Here is a 17718-nt window from a genome sequence, read left to right as displayed (position 1 = left end):
TCCTTGAAAGTGGAGTCGCAGGTAGATAGGATAGTGAAGGTGGTGTTTGGTATGCTTTCCTTTATTGGTCAGAGTATTGAGTACAGGAGTTGGGAGGTCATGTTGCGGCTGTACAGGACATTGGTTAGGCCACTGTTGGAATATTGCGTGCAATTCTGGTCTCCTTCCTATCGGAAAGATGTTGTGAAACTTGAAAGGGTTCAGAAAAGATTTACAAGGATGTTGCCAAGGTTGAAGGATCTGAGCTACTGGGAGAGACTGAACAGGCTGAAGCTGTTTTCCCTGCAGCGTCGGAAGCTGAGGGGTGACCTTATAGAGGTTTACAAAATTATGAGGGGCATGGATAGGATAAATAGGCAAAGTCTTTTTCCTGGGGTTGGGGAGTCCAGAACTAGAGGGCATAGGTTTAGGGTGAGAGGGGAATGATATAAAAGAGACCTAAGGGGCAACTTTTTCACGCAGAGGGTGGTACGTGTATGGAATGAGCTGCCAGAGGATGTGGTGGAGGGTGGTACAATTGCAACATTTAAGAGGCATTTGGATGGGTATATGAATAGGAAGGGTTTGGAGGGATATGGGCCGGGTGCTGGCAGGTGGGACTAGATTGGGTTGGGATATCTGGTCAGCATGGATGGGTTGGACTGAACGGTCTGTTTCCATGCTGTACATCTCTATGAATGTATGAATGAATAAGCCTACCTGTAAAGTCGCACTCTGTACACTTAAAAATGTCTTCATAATGGCAAGCAGAATGCATATCTCTCACATGCTCAGAAGAATAGAAGGATGGGCACTTTGAACAGTAGAACAGGCCTGGCTTTTGTTGATGGGTGACTTCATGCAATTTCCAATCATTCCGCCTGGTGAAACCCTTCTTGCAAACTGAGCAACTGTAGCTCAAGCTTTTGGGATTGTGGCCCTTGAGGTGCTGTTCCATCAAGGTCCACTCTGTCATGCAGGAGCTACAGTACATGCATTTAAAACCTGTATCACTATCATGACAGTTCAAGTGAAGGTTATAAATATCTTTTGACTTAAAGTCTAGTTTGCACGTCTTGCAAATATAAAATTTATTTTTCAAGCCAGTTTGAGAGTTACCAGCATTATTGGAATGTCGGTTTTCACTCCGCTTTTTCTTACTGAGATGCCTTTGCTTCTTCAGAATGATATGATCATCACTGGTTTCCATGTTCATTGTATGAGTTTTATTACTGTTGGATATTCGGCAAAGGCCTAGTGACATAAGGTGCTCTGACTGAGCTTCCTCATCATCTTCAGGCACAGCTGTCCCAACGGACCCTGGTACCACAGAGTGAGGTCCGTCCAACTGAAAAGGTGTAGACTCCACTTCAAACAGTGTGCTGACCTCACATGCATCAGCAGAGTGAAGATTATCATTGTGCCCTCCCAGTCCCATTTCACAGGACACTGGGCTAATGTTGTGAAACATTCTGTACATAGGAAGAAGAAATGACATCCTCTCCAGATTATCCACAATAATGTCCTCAGCCACTTTACTTTCAGTGTCAATTTCTACATCAGTACTGTATGAGGAGTCATGTTCTGTGTGACATGTGCTCGTCACTTTCTTAGAAAACTGATCATTTCTTTTGGGTTTATGAAGGTTTTCAACATGAGAGTTCATTCTGACCTTCAGGCTACTGGTGAATGTGCAGATTTTACATCTGTAAACTTCGACAAGGAATATTTCCACAAAGTCTTTAAACTGGTTCTCAATGTCTTCCATATTCCTTACACATAAACTGCACGTGGTAGTCTCTTCTGACAAATGTAAAGTCACTGGTGGAATGTTCTGGTACACAAATTTAGCTTCATTCATCTTCTTTAAAATGATAGTATCTGCAAATACAGAACACAAACTGAAATGGCAAACTGTAAAAGCCTCTACAAGTCTAGTTGTCACTGCTGTGTAAATCCTTCATCAAAGTTTATGATGTAGAAAATTGTCGAATATAGCTTTTAAAATACAATTCATGAAGGAAAATATATTAAACAAACAATTAACTCTGCATTTTTTGATTATGAAGTTAGATTATGATATTAGTTATAGTGGCGGCTAAAAATGAGGCAATTAAATAAATCAAAATGACAAAGCAATCGGGGATTGAAATTCCTTGTGTCAATAACTTCAGCAAGAATGCTGGCACGATTACAGGATGAGGTTTTCCATTATTAATCACAATGAATTATCTTTAGAATTAACTAGATCTTGTTTTTCTTTTATCCTACACTCAAAGTATGGTGCATGGTGTAAAGCTGTATATTTTCTTGGTTTATGAAACTTTCAGGATTAGAAAATGTGGGTTACATAGGTTGCTCTTCTGTATATTCATCATCATAAAGACAAACTTAGATCCCAATACTGACTTAAAATCATGCATGTAAAGATACTGGCAGACATTTCCTTTCATGCCAGTGCCACAACCTAGGGTCAATACTGTTGGAGCTGAAAATGTGTTGCTGGAAAAGCGCAGCAGGTCAGGCAGCATCCAGGGAACAGGAGAATCGACGTTTCGGGCATAAGCCCTTCTTCAGGAAACGTCGGGCTTATGCCCGAAACGTCAATTCTCCTGTTCCCTGGATGCTGTCTGACCTGCTGCGCTTTTCCAGCAACACATTTTCAGCTCTGATCTCCAGCATCTGCAGTCCTCACTTTCTCCTCAATACTGTTGGAGCCTGGTTACTGATGCTTGCAAAAGATGTAGAGTGTGAAGATAAAATCCAATACCAGGGTCCTGTGCTTAAAAAACGGAGACTACAATAAGATGAGGGATGACTTGGCTAACGTAGACTGGAAACAAAGACTTTATGGTGGGACAGTTGACGAACAGTGGAGAACTTTTAAAGCAAAAGTATATTCCAGTGAAAGGGAAGGACTAAAAGAAAAGGGGTATTCTGCCATGGGTGTCTAAGGAAATAAAGGAGGCTATCAATTTGAAAGGTAAGGCATACAAAGTGGCTAAGATCAGCAGGAAACTAGAAGATTGGGAAAGCTTATAAAGGAGGAGAAAGTGAGGTCTGCAGATGCTGGAGATCAGAGCTGGAAATGTGTTGCTGGAAAAGCGCAGCAGGTCAGGCAGCATCCAGGGAACAGGAGAATCGACGTTTCGGGCATAAGAAGGGTTTATGCCCGAAACGTCGATTCTCCTGTTCCCTGGATGCTGCCTGACCTGCTGCGCTTTTCCAGCAAAGCTTATAAAGGTCAACAGAAAGCCGCAAAAAGAGCTACAAAGAAAAGTAAGATAGAACACGAGAAAAAACTAGCACAGAATATAAAGACAGATAGGAAAAGTTTCTATAAATATATAAAATGAAGAAGAGTGACTAAAGTAAACAATGGTCCTTTAGAGGATGAGAAGTGGCATTTGGTCATGGGATGTGATGAAATGGCCGAGGCATTGAATAGGTATTTTGTGTCGGTGTTCACAGTGGAGGACACTAATAACATGCCAGTAATTGACAAAGAGACGATGATAGGTGATGATCTGGAAACAGTCATTATTACAGAAGAGGTAGTGGTGGGCAAGCAAATGGATCTAAAGATAAACAAGTCTCCTGGCCCTGCTGGAATGCATTCCAGGGTATTAAAAGAGATGGCGGGAGAAATAGCAAGTGTACTTGTGGTAATTTTTTCAAACCTTGCTGGACTGTGGGGCAGTTCCAACAGATTGGGAAACAGCAAATGTGGAGCCACTGTTTAAAAAGGGCAGTAGACTAAAAAAAGGGGAATTATAGACTGGTTAGCTTAACTTCTGTAGTGAGGAAGATGCTTGAGTCTTTCATTAAGGAGGAAATAACAAGGCATCTAGATAGAAATTGTCCTGTTGGACAGATGCAGCATGAATTCATGAAGGGCAGGTCACAGTTAACTAATCTTTTGGAATTCTATGAAGACATTATCAGCACGGTGGGCAACAGGGACCCAGTGGATGTGATGTACCTAGATTTCCAAAAGGCCTTCAACAAGGTGACACACAAGAAGCTGCTACATAAGATAAGGATACATGGCGCTATGGGTAAAGTATTAGCACAGACAGAGGATTGGTTGACTAACAAGAAGCAAAGAGTAGTGATAAAGGAGTGCTATTCTGGCTGGAAATCAGTAACTAGTGGCATGCTACAGGGATCAGTGTTGGGAACACAATTATTCACAATTTATATAGATGATTTGGAGTTGAGGACATGTGTAGTGTGTCAAAATTTGCAGATGACACTAAGATGAGTGGCAGAGCAAAGTGTGCAGAGGACTGTGAAACTTTGCAGAACACAGATACTTTAAGTGAGTGGACAAAGGTCTGGCAGATGGAATACAATGTTAATAATGTGAAATCATCCATTTTGGTAGGAGTAACAGTAAAAAAGGACTATTACTTGAATGGTACAAAGTTATAGCATGCTGCTGTGCACAGGGGGCTAGGTGTCCTAACGCATGAATCACATGGTCTGTAGGTACAACAGGTAATTAAGAAGGCAAATGGACTCCTGTCCTTCATTGCTAAAGGGATTGAGTTAAAAGCAGGGAGATTATGTTACAGCTGTATAGGGTGAGGCCACACCTGGAGTACTGCATGCAGTTTTTGTCTCCTTACTTGAGAAAGGATGTACTGTCACTGGAGGGAGTGCAGAGTAGGTTCACTAGGTTGTTTCTGGAGTTGGTGGGGTTGGCTTATGAGGAGAGACTGAGTAGACTGGGACCATATTCATTGGAATTTAGAAGAATGAAGGGGGATCAAACAGATAAAATTATGAAGGGGATAGATAGGATAGACGTGGATAGGATGTTTCCACTGGCAAGTGAAACTAGTAAAAGAGGTCATAGCCTCAAAATTAGGGGGAGCAGGTTTAGGACTGAAATGAGAAAGAACCTCTTCACCCAGAGGGTTGTGAATCTATGGAACTCCCTGCCCAGTGAAGTAGTTGATGCTACTTCAATAAAAGTTTTTAAAGCTAAGATAGATTTTTTTTTGAACCATGAAAGGATTAAGGGTGATAGTAAGAAGGCGGGTAAGTGGAGCGAAGGCCACGAAAAGATCAGCCATGATCTTATTGAATGGCAGAGCAGGCTCAAAGAGTCAGATGACCTACTCCTGCTCCTAGTTCTTATGTTCTGCCAGACCCTTATTACCATTCGCAACACTATACAAGATCCATTACTGATAAAAGGATTCACAGTTCAATTTATAACTTCAGTACAACCCTATGCATTCTGCCTGTGGTTAAGGTGACACAATATTTATAGTTTATGACATAATTTTAACAATAACTGTTCCAAGGGACAAACAGAGAGTTAAAACAGAAATAATGTTTTGGTCATTGAAGTACCAGGGTTGAGTCATTTCAAGTATTCAGACCTTCCTCTTGAAATCCTAATTTTACTCCTGGTGGTAACATGTATCATATAATCTGTGAACATATAACAGGACTCATAGATGGGAGGTTGTGGGCAGTGACAGTGTTTCTATCAGATAGTGTGGGTTCAAGTCAGACCTTTTTTTTAAAAACTTATTCACTCCTGGGACATTGCTGACCAGCCATCCCTGGCTGTTCTTGAGAAGGTGTGGTGAGCTGCCTTCTTGAACTGCTGCAGTCCACATGTTCAGGTTAACCCAAAATGCCCTTAGGCAGGAAATTCCAGGATTTTGACCCAGAGACAATGAAGGAACAGTGATATATTTCCAGGTCAGGATGGTGAGTGGCTTGAAGGGGAATTTGCAGTTGATAATGTTCCCATTTATCTGCTCCCTTTGTCCTTCCAGATGGAAGTGGCTATGGATTTAGAAGGAACTGTCTGAGAATCTTTGCTGAATTTTTGTAGTGCATTTTGTAAATACACACTGCTGTACTGAGAGACGGTGGTGACAGGGTGGATGTGGTGCTATTCAAGTGGGCTTCTTTGTCCTGAATGGTGTCAAGCTTCTTGAGTATTGTTGAAGCTGAACCCAGCTAGGCAAATAGGGAGTATTTCATCATATTCTTGACTTGTACTTTGAGGAATCAGGAGATGAGTACTTTGGCAAGGCTTTGAGGAATCAGGAGATGAGTTACTCACTGCAGTATTCCTAGCCCCTGACCTGCTGTTGTAGTTACTATGTTTATGTGGCGAGTCCAGTTGAATTTCTGGTCAGTGGTAATCGCAAGGATGTTGATAGAGAGGATTCAGTGAGGGCAACACCACTGAATCTCAAGGGGCGGTGGTTGGATTGTCTCTGATTGGAGATGATCATTACCTGGCATTTGTGTGGCATGGAAATTACTTGCCGCTTGTCAGCCCAAGCCGGAATATTGTCCACATTTTATTACATTTGAACATGGACTGATTCATATCTGAGGATTTGCAAGTGGTGCTGCACAGTATGCAATTTTCAGCAATCATCCTTATTATGGAGGGCATGTATTGATGCAGCAGCTAAACACAGTTTGGCCTAGGACACTACCCTGAGCAATTCCTGCAGAGTTGCCCTGCAGCTGAAATGACTGGTCTCCAAAAGCTACAACCATCTTCCTGCATGTCAGGTATGTTATAGACTAGGCCAGACCACTGAAAACATTCTTAAGCAGGCAGCCCACACCATAATTTTGCAATTTATTTCAGTAAGTGTACAGTGAAAATTATCCAGGTAGCTAGGTTGACTACCAGGTTTTAAAACAGACAAAAATTTATTCACAGAATTATACAATGAAACACAAAAAACAGAATAAAGAACGCCTACAGAAATCAGTCTATCCAAACTAGACTTAATTTTGCTGCTCCGAATATACACAACAGTCCCAATAAGCAAACCCTCTTGCATCACAGCTAGAAAGAATGGAACACATGCTTACAGGTTGAAGTTAGAAGGGAGGGAGAGAGAGAGAGAGAGAGAGAGAGAGAGAGAGAGAGAGAGAGAGAGAGAGAGAGAGAGAGAGAGATTCCACACGGCTCACTGTTGAACTCCCGACAGTTCTGGACTGAACTAAACTGCTCAGCTAGAGAGATGACCACTCCCCTTTCATTATACAGATCACTTCTAAAACATGACCACTTTGGCCTTAAGTCCCAGCTATTTACATATAAACAAAAAGACCTCTCAATACCCTTTAACCTCTGTACCAAACTAGACTACTCGGAACCGAGAGCAGTTCATTACCCCTCTGGAATAAACACCAAGGACATATTAACCTTGAGAAAAGAAACCAGCTTTGTGACACATTTAACTCCAACAAACAGAGATTTTGCCCCAATACCCACTGATTCCAGTTTTGCTAGGGTTCCTTGATGACAAAAGGTGTTACTCTCCCTCCAACTCCGGAATTCAGCTCTTTTGTCCATGTTTGAACCAAGGCTATAATGAGGTCAAGAGCTGAATGGTCCTGGCAGAACCCAAACTGGGTGTCACTGATCAGGTTGTATCTGAGCAGGAACCCATCACTTTACTGAATATCAAAAATAAACTGATGAGGCAGTAATTGGCCAGGATGGATTTGTCTTTCTTTTTATGTACAGGTTCCCTGACGCTGTGAGACAGCAGTGCTAACCATGCCACTAGTGCTGGGGACTACTGCAGGAGACTGAGATGGATCATCCACTTGGCACTTCTGGCCGAAGATTATTGTGAATGCTTCAACTTTAACTTTTCACATTAATGTGCTCGGCTCTTCCATCACTGAGGATGGGAATACTTGTGCAGCATCCTCCTCCAGTGAATTATTAATTGCCCACCACCATTCACGACTACGTGCTGCAGGGCTGCACAGCTCAGATCTGATCTGTTGCTTGAGGGATTACTTAGTGGTCTATCATTTGTTGCTTATGCTGTTTGGCATGCAAGAAGTCCTGTCCGGTAGCTTCACCAGGTTGAAACCTCATTTTTAGGTATGTTTGGTGCTGCTCCTGCACACATACCTCCCTGCACTCTCCATTTAACCAAGGTTTGATGGTAATGGTTGAATGGGGGAATATGTCAGGTCATGAGGTTGCAGATTGTGTTGGGATACACGATATCCCACAGCACCTCATAGATGTCCAGTCTTGAATTACTGGATCTGTTCGAAGTCTACCACATTTAGCATAGTGACAGGGCCACACGACAGAATGGAGGGTTGGCTGTGACATAACATGCCTGAACAGATTGATTAAAAATATTTTTAATAAACAGGACTCCTGTGCAAAGAGACTGGAGTTCTACTGCACGACCTGGTGTAATGATATGCTGAAAAAAAGGTCTGTGACCCTTAGTGAAAAAAGCTGGCCTGCAATGCCAACATATTTAAACATAAACAAAAACATTTGGAAAATAGCTGTGCTTACAGTAACATAAGAGAGTAATGCAGATATTAAGCAGCACTCCCAGCTACAAAACATCTGGAAAACTACCAGTAACCAGGGCAACAGGAAATGCTGACCCTCGCACCCCAGAGATGGATAAAGGAATATCATAATATAGCAGTTTAAATTCTTGTCGACAATCATCTTATGGGATTACAGACCTCAGGTAGAATCTATCGTCATGAAACGGAAACTTTCCACAGTGACACTTGCTCCGCTCGGGCCAACGATAAGTCAGACAGCATCACTCTCTCCCACTGAACTGCCGGAAGCTGAGCCTGGCGCATGCGTTCTGGTGGATTGTTGGTCGGTGACGTCACCAACCCTCGGCAAGGACTTCAAGTCCCAAAATGCAACCGTACTAGACCTAACGACGTCACAGATCTGACGTCTTCTCTCCCCAACCCCCACCACCCAAAAGTCAGGACATATGCAAAGAGACTTTGTTTCTGCAATGACTTGGTTTATAACTTTTTGGTGAGCTCGAGTAATAAACAACTGCATTGATTTCTGTAAACAGTTGTGCGGTGTTTGCTTTTGTTAAGAGAACTGTAAATCTTTTCCTTCAGAATCCCAACATTTTTCCAGGCTATTCAGGAATGATTTTAGGAAATACAATTGCACACAATGTGGCACAGTAATTTGGATCTTTTAGAGGGTTCTTTAGAGGGTAGTGCAATGGTATGCCCCTACCAGAAGACATGGGTTCAAATCCCATCCTCTCGAAAGATGTTGTAATAACATCTTTGGGTGGTATAGTGGTTCAGTGGTTTGCACTGCTGCCTTACAGTACCAAGGAGCTGGGTTCAGTTCCTACCTCGGGCGACTATCTGTGTAGAGTTTGTACATTCTCCCTGTGTCTGTGTGGGTTTCCTCTGTGTGCACTAGTTTCTTCCCACAATACAAAGATGTGCAGGTCAGGTGAATTGGCCATGCTAAATTGCACCTACTGATAGGTGCGTTAAATGGGGAATGGGTCTGGGTGGGTTACACTTCAGAGGGTCAGTGTGGACTTGTTGGGCCAAAGACCCCGTTTCCATACTAATCTTTCTAAGCAGCTGATTAGGAAAATATTTGGAATTGTCTTCAGCCAGAAATGGAACTGGGCACGTCAATTTAGCAACTCAAGCCTGATGTATTTCAGGGCTGATCTGCAGCCCAATTACATACATTACATTACATCTCACCAAGGTACTGCACAGCTGCAGTAAAACTTCTCCTTTATATTTCATTTATCGTGCAACAAATGACATTACATTTGCATTCCCAATCACTTGCTATAACTGAACAGTAACTTTTTGTGACTCTACAGCCAGGACACCCATATTCACCTAAACTATCCAGATGCAGTTTCTTTCTATATACTATACTGCTTTTGTATTCTTCCTGCCAAAGTGGACCAGTTCATATTCATGGAATCCCTACAGTGCAGAAAGAGGACATTAGGCGCATCAAGTCTGCACTGGTCCTCCAAAGAACATCCCACCCAGAACCAGTCCCTAAACTATCCCCATAACCGCGCATTAACCATGGCTAATCTATCTAGCCTGCATATCCCTGGATACTACAGACAATTTGGCGTAGCTATTCAAGTTAACCTGCACATCTTTGGACTGTGGGAGAAAACCAGAGCACCATGCAGACATAGAGCGAATGTGCAAATTTCACACAGACAACCTGCATCCCTGGTGCTGTGAGGCAGCAATGCTAATGACTAAGCCACCAACCTGTTCCCATTTTATATTTTCTCACAATATACTCCATCTAATAAATTTTTGCTCATTTACCATCTGTCTTTGTTCCTTTGTATAATCTTCAACTCCTAATGACTGGAGTTTTTCAGACTGGAGGTCTTAGACTAGTGGAGTACCAGAAGGAATGGTGCTGGGTCCACGACTTTTCATCACTTATGTAAGTGATTTGGATGTGAACATAAGAGGTATAGTTAGTAAGTTTGCACATGACACTAAAATTGGAGGTGTACTGGACAGCGAAGAAGGTTATCTCAGTTTACAATGGGATCTTGATCAGATGGGCCAATGGGCTGAGAAGTGGCAGATGGAGTTTAATTTAGATAAATGTGAGGTGCTACATTTTGGGAAAGCAAATCTTAGCAGGACTTATACACTTAATGGTAAGGTCCTAGGGAGTGTTGCTGAATGAAGAGACCTTGGAATGCAGGTTCATAACTCCTTGAAAGTGGAATCGCGGGTCGATAGGACAGTGAAGAAGGTGTTTGGTATGCTTTCCTTTATTGGTCAGAGTATTGAGTACAAGAGTTGGAAGGTCATGTTGCGGCTGTACAGGACATTGGTTTACAACGAGATCTTGATCAGATGGGCCAATGGGCTGAGAAGTGGCAGATGGAGTTTAATTTAGATAAATGTGAGGTGCTGCATTTTGGGAAAGCAAATCTTAGCAGGATTTATACACTTAATGGTAAGATCTTAGGGAATATTGCATGCAATTCTGGTCTCCTTCCTATCAGAAGGATGTTGTGAAACTTGAAAGGGTTCAGAAAGGATTTACAAGTGTTTTGCCAGGGTTGGAGGATTTGAGCTAGAAGGAGAGGTTGAATAGGGAGGGGCTGTTTTCTATGGAGCGCGAAGGCTGAGGGATGACCTTATAGAGGTTTATAAAATCATGAGGAGCATGGATTGGATAAATAGACAAAGTCTTTTCCCTGGAGTGGGGAGTCCAGAACTAGAGGGCATAGGTTTAGGGTGAGGGGGGGAAGATATAAAAGAGACCTAAGTGGCAGAGACCTAAGTGGCAACTTTTTCATGCATAGGGTGGTACGCATATGGAATGAGCTGCCAGAAGAAGTGGTGGAGGCTAGTACAATTGCAACATTTAAAAGGCATCTGGATAGGCATATGAAAAGGAAGGGTTTGGAGGGATATGGGCCGGGTGCTGGCAGGTGGGACTAGATTAGATTAGGATATCTGGTCGGCATGATCAAGTTGAACCGAAAGGTCTGTTTCCATGCTGTACATCTCTATGACTCTATGACAACTTACCTTCCTATTTATCTTGGTGCCATCAGCAAATTAGCAGCCACACATCTGGTCCTGCCATAAAAAGTCAATGACATATTATTACAAATAGTTGAGGCCCCAGTACAGATGCTTGTGGCATTTCACTAGTTGCTGTATGTCAACTGAAAAATATCCTTAGCTCTCTGCATCCTGTCAGCTAATCAATCTTTTCTCTATGCTAATATGTTACTCCCTATATCATGTACTCTTGAGTAATAACCTCAGATGTGGCACATTATCAAATGCTTTGGAAATCCTATTACACCACATATTTTATTCACTTTCCTTGTCACTCCCTCAAGAAGTTCCAATAAATAAGGTAAACACTACTTCCCTTTCACACAGCCTCTCAGCCCTACTCTGCATGATCATATTCTGACTTGCTTGCTTAATATTGGATTCTAGCTGCTGTGACAGATGCTAGGTTAACGAACCTATTGTTCTCTGCATTTTGTCTCTTTTCCTTGAAGGCAAAGCATTACATTAGTTACTTTCCAATCCATTGGGACGTTTTGGAATCCAGGTCACCAACGAACGTACCCTTTTATCACACAAACTAAACTCTTTTAATAACTTTAAATTTGTCATTCGTGTATTTGGCGTGATGAGTGCAACATGAACATTTTCGGTAAATGTGTCTCTCTTTTTAGCAATGCAGAGTTCATTATTTAGCAAAACAAAAGAATATTGATAAGATTATAGATTGGCTACATTCATCGTCAATAAGTATGAAGTGACGAAAAACATAAAAATGGAATATGTATAGCAGACACCTCAAATCCTTGGAGAGTTATCAAGAGTGCAAAACTCAACAACAATGTCCACTGGCAGGACAGGTTTACCAGTGTAACAATCCTCTCCCATGCCAATAGCCCAGTATTAAGGCACTGTTCCCGCTAAACCAGCTGAGATGGCTGGGCCGCTTTGTCTGCATTGTCCAATGCAAAACATTCTAAACGTGTGGGAGAAAGTGAGGACTGCAGATGCTGGAGATCAGAGTTGAAAAGTGTGGTGCTAGCAAAGCACAGCAGGTCAGGCAGCATCCTAGGAGCAGGAGAATTGACATTTTGGGCATAAGTATTTCATTAGGAAGGGTGAAGGGATTATGCCTGAAACCTCGATTCTCCGACTCCTCAGATGCTGCCTGACCTGCTGTGCTTTTCCAATGCCACATTTTTCGATTCTCAATAAGTGCTCTACTCCGAGCTCTGCAATGGTAAGAGATCACTAGGAGGGCAAAGGGAACACTATGAGGACATCTTGAAAGCCCCCCCCTAAATAAATCTGACATCTCCACTAACACTTAGGAATCACTTGCCCTAGAAAACACAAACTATCGAAGAAGCATCTGCCGAGGAGACAACCACTCTCAGCATCACCAAATGGAGCATGTGGAAGCCAAACACAAGCAACGGAAAGAGCCTGCAGAAGACACAGTGTCTCATCCATCCTGCTCCCCAACATCACTTGAGGCAGAATCTGTGGCTGTAAGTTTTCAGCCACTGAAGAACCACCCCGTTAGAGTGAAAGCATGTCATCCTAGATGGTGAGGGAATGCCAAAGAATAAGAAGGTATACTCACACTCTTCCAAGTTTTTGCCCCATAGACTGTGAAGGAACAATGATATATTTGAAAGTCAGGAAGATGTGTGACTTGGAGACGTTGCAGGTGATAGTATTGCCATTTGTTTGTTGTCCTTGTCCTTCCGGGTGGCTGAGATTAGCTGCATCCATGCATGACCAAATAATTCAGGGCATACTCCTGAATCTCTCAAATGAGTAGATAATATTCAAAAACCAGGACTCGTGATGTCTTAACTGATACTAGGTGAGGAAACCAATAGATTTGTTGCAACCTGATGTCAGTGTCTTTGGGTTAAAAATTGGTCAGATTTTTCCTCCCGATTCCTACTTGATGATTGAAGCCAAGGAGGAGTGAAAAACCTTGCATTTAAAAGCAGTGAGGAAGAGAAAGTTAAATGACAGAAGAGACAAGTTTCAAGATCAATAGAGTGATGAGAGACAGCAATAGATCCAAGACAGTGCCAAATTTTTTTAAATTTACTAATGGGATATGGGCATTACTGGGTGGCCAGCATTTATTGGCCATCTCTTGTTGTCCTTGAGAAGATGGTGGTGAGCTGCTTTTTTGAACTGCTGCAGTCCACAATGCCGTTAGGGAGAGAATTCCATAATTTTGACCCAGGAACTGAAAAGTAATGGTGATATATTCCAAGTCAGGATGTTGGAGGGGAACTTGCAGTGGTCATGTTCCCATATCTCTGCTGCTCTTTACCGCCCATGAAAGTGGTTGTGGATTTGAAGGTTCATCTAAGGATCATAGATGAATTTCTGCAGTCCCTCTTGTAGACAGTACAAACTGCTGCAGCATTAATGGTGGAGGCAGTAGATGTTTGTAGATGAGGTGCCAATCAAATGGGCTGCTTTTTCCTAGATGGTGTCCAGCTTCATGAGTGTTGTTCAAATTGCACTCATCAAGGAAAATGGGTAGTATTCCATCACATTCCTGACTTGTGACTTGCAGATGGTGGACAGGTTTTAGGAGTCAGGAGGTAAGCTATCTGCTGCAGTATTCCTAATCTCTGATCTGCTCTTGTATCCACAGTCTTTATATATCAAATACAGTTGAATTTCTGGTCAATGGTAACCCCCAGGATTTGGCCATGGGGGATTCAGTGATGGCAATGCCATTAACTGCCATGATGGTTAGATCATTTGATATTGGAGATGATCTTTGCCTGATACTTGTGTGCTTCAAAAATTACTTTCCACTTTTCAGCCTATGTCCGGATATTGTCAAAGTTCTATTGCATTTGAGAATGGACTACTTCAGTACCTGAAGAACTGTGAATGTTACTGAAGACTGCAATCATTATAGTTAATATCCTCACTTTTGACCTTATGGTGGAGGAAAAATCATTGATGAAGCAGCCGAAGGTGGTTGGGCCTAGGACACTGACCTGAGGAACTCCTGTAGAAATGTCACAGAGCTGGGATAACTGACCTCCAACAAACACTATCATCTTCCATTGTGCCAGGTTTGATTTAAACCAGCAGGGAGATTGCCTCTTGATCCCCATTGATTCCAATATAGCAGAACTATTGAGCTGAGCTACTTCTTTGTGATATTTAGTAGCATCACACAGCTATGATCATCACCTTCAACTAATTAAAGTATTTGACCTCATACTTACAATATAAGTAATCCTGAAACATGCTTGCTGATCCAAAATTCCTGATTCAACACATTTCAGTTCCTACAGGCAATGTAAAAGTTCATAATTTACTTAATTAAGCCAAGTGTTTTTGAGTTAAGAATCTCTCCTCCACCTAATTCCATTGCCCATTGTTCTCCCCTTTCTGGCCTCCGATGCCTCTCTGTCCTGCCCCCTTCTCCCAGGTGTGACTTGGTACTGCAAACTTTGCCACATGCATGACCAGCTAGAAAACAAAAATGTTTAAATTGTTGTCTAAGGTAATGGTTCTGAAAGAGTTAATGTTTAAGCTGCATTAGTTCTGCTCTACCTGATATCACACACAGTCTTTGTGTAGAGACAAGGAGTTTGACACTCGCCTTCTTAGGGAGCAGGCATATTTTTACAGATCCCGAGAGTCTTTAGAAATTATGCCTGACTAGTAATACAAAATGTAGTTATGTTATTATGTAATAAATCATCTTGTTAGTTTAGATATGGCTCTTCTATTTAGACAAATCAGTGATCTATCTTCTACTACTAATAATTATACTAAATACTCTTTAAACAAAGGAGGATTGGTGGTGGTCAACTATGGCAAACAAACTTTACCCTGTGGCACATACTGGCAGAAGTGACAGATACCATGAGGTACCAGCTGTGGCAACCAAGACAGATGCCACATAAATAATGGTTAAATTTGCCAGGACTTTGGGTCACTTGTATCTTTGTTTTCTTGAGTGGCTTTGATCCCTGTTTCTTCATAAATATTGAGTTCACATTTAATTTACGGTACTGATTTAATTTGAGCTCAAAGGTTTGATTTCCCCAATTAAGCAATTGCAGAAGTTAATGAGGACAATTGTAGATTTGTTTAATCAACCATTTCAAATGCATTATGACCTATGTCTTCTAACCCAGAGGTATGGATATTACTGATGTACCAAAAGTGCCTCCAAAGCTTCAGTGAATTAGACCAATTGTAGACTGAGAGATTCCAAAGATGTGTCCCAATTTGATAGCTTGGAATGTTACATTGAACTGGCTAAGTGCGAATCTTCCCCTTCCCAAATTAGTTGTTGTGATGTGTTAACCTTGATTTCAACACCTGGCCTCTAAGGAAGTCTGACCAACCAATCAAAGTTCTTGTTTTTGCCAGCAATTCTACTAACAGTGAAATCTCTTGTGTTCTCAAGGAACAAAAATAGTCAGCATTTCCGACCCTAAGTTTATGAGTCAACACTTAAGCCAGAAATAAATTTTAAATAGTTACATGCTGCAAGAGATTATGCATTCACAGTTGTCTTTCTGTTGTCCCAACTATAGGTGATTTTTCCCAATACTTTTTCCAGCAAATTAAACAATGCTGCAGAATTAAAGTTTTGAAGTTATTTTTGGTTCATAACGGGCCCTAGTGTAACTCATCCCTTTATGGTGATACGGATTTTAAATTGATAATTATCAGTTATAAAAAGGAGCTGCTATACAAGTGCATTTTTTAAAACATGAAAGCATGTTAACTTGTATTAACTTGAATATTGTGAAATTTTCTCACAAGATAATAAATATTTTTAAGAACCCAAAAGGGAATTGAATAAAATGACAGATCTAGTTAAGTCAGTAGATAACAATTAGTAGAGACCAGTTTTCTTCTTCTCTATTCAATAAGTCTTCTTGCAACATTCACAGTTGTTGGGATGAAAACAACTGTGCATTTGTTTCTGCGATTCTCTTTTCCTTTCTGCACTACTGAAGGTTTTCCTTTTCCTGAGCAGTGCCTCTTTTGTTCTTGGTGTTATTATACTGTTGATAAGTTTCCTCATAGTTGAATCTAACTTTGTGCTAGAATTGGCATAAATCTTCTTTTTAATTTCTAGATATTAAGACAATTGCTGTGAGCCTTCCTACCTGTAACTCAGCTGCTCACACATTTAATGAGGTGAGCCACTGGGGAAAACTGAGGCAATTAGGCAGGCTAACATAAATGAGAAATCTGAAATAAAAGCAGACAATGTTGGGAAAGAAAATACAGCAAGTGTATTAGTATTTTTAATCTGCAAATAAATTACATACAAATAAACAAATATGGTTCAATACCTTATGGTGAGAGACTGCTAGATGTTTGTCAATATTGGATTGTATTTATCATGCACTCCCAACCAATTAGATGTTTCATTGTTTACCTATGCAGTCTGCAGCACCTAGCTTCTTGCTCCTCTAAGACCAGAACTGGACACAGGACCGAAGATGTAGCCTGATCAGAGCGCAATACAATTTGATTACAGCTACATCTAACATGTCTTCTACCATTTCAACTATGCAGTACAGGTATATCATTATATTGATTTTGTTGGTTGCCACTGTGCATTTGTCAGATGTATTATGTTTTGAATTTATATCATCTTTAACAGGGATTGTTAATCCTTGAGATTGCCCCAAAGTGGGGTAGGGATCTCTCAGGTCCTGCTGTTTGCAGCAGTGGCAAAATTCATCTTTTGATGATCTGATGTAACAGTAAGTGGCCAGTTTGGATACATCCTTTTTAAGGACAACATGCACCTGGGCAGTTTTTTCATACGATCAGGTTGATATCAGTATTGTACCTTAATGGAACAGTTTGGCCTGGGGTACATCAGAGTACAAGTCTTCAGTACTATTGTGAGAATGCCGTTGCATGTTTGTACGTATGAGTGGAAGGATGCAGGGTGTGGTTGTAGACAGGTAGGTGATATCAACAGATTTCATTGCCTATGTTTTACCCTGTGCTGTGCAACTTAATGAGTTTAGGCTAAGCACTATCAAAGCAACTTCTTCCTGACTACATACTTCTGCACTGCTATCATTGTCAAGGATCATACCAATCATAGCCGAAGGAAATCCTTGGTTTAAAAACAAGGAAACATGTTGGAAGAGCTGACATAGAAGGTGGGATGATCTTAAGATGGAGCAAAACTGGAAAAATATCTCCATCTGCAACAGACTTGGGGGAAATGTAATCCAGGTAGGCATGGGTTTATAGTAGATATGAGTTAACAGTCATTGAGAAATTGAGAAGGAGAATTTGATGAAGGGAATGAAGTTAAGTGAGAGTTGTGAATTGGGAGAGACACCAACAGTATTGGTGATATACTGGATAAAA

General features: G+C 41.3%; 1 protein-coding gene across 1 annotated transcript in view; it reads right to left on the bottom strand.

Moving 5' to 3' along the window:
• LOC122564502 (uncharacterized) overlaps positions 1–8767 on the bottom strand; it is a 44125-nt gene extending 35358 nt beyond the window's left edge. Inside the window, exons 1-2 of the mRNA XM_043719479.2 lie at positions 8488–8767; positions 700–1860 (exon numbers count right to left, since the gene is read on the bottom strand). Coding sequence (XP_043575414.2) covers positions 700–1840 — 1141 coding nt within the window. The 5' untranslated portion in view covers positions 1841–1860; positions 8488–8767. The remainder of the gene's footprint in view (positions 1–699; positions 1861–8487) is intronic.
• Between the last annotated feature and the right edge of the window lie 8951 nt (positions 8768–17718).

This window comes from Chiloscyllium plagiosum, unplaced genomic scaffold, assembly GCF_037043375.1.
Source record: "Chiloscyllium plagiosum isolate Xiang-an unplaced genomic scaffold, Cpla_swu_hap1 HiC_scaffold_34, whole genome shotgun sequence".
NCBI lineage: Eukaryota > Metazoa > Chordata > Chondrichthyes > Orectolobiformes > Hemiscylliidae > Chiloscyllium > Chiloscyllium plagiosum.
This window is presented reverse-complemented; position numbering and strand designations above follow the sequence as displayed.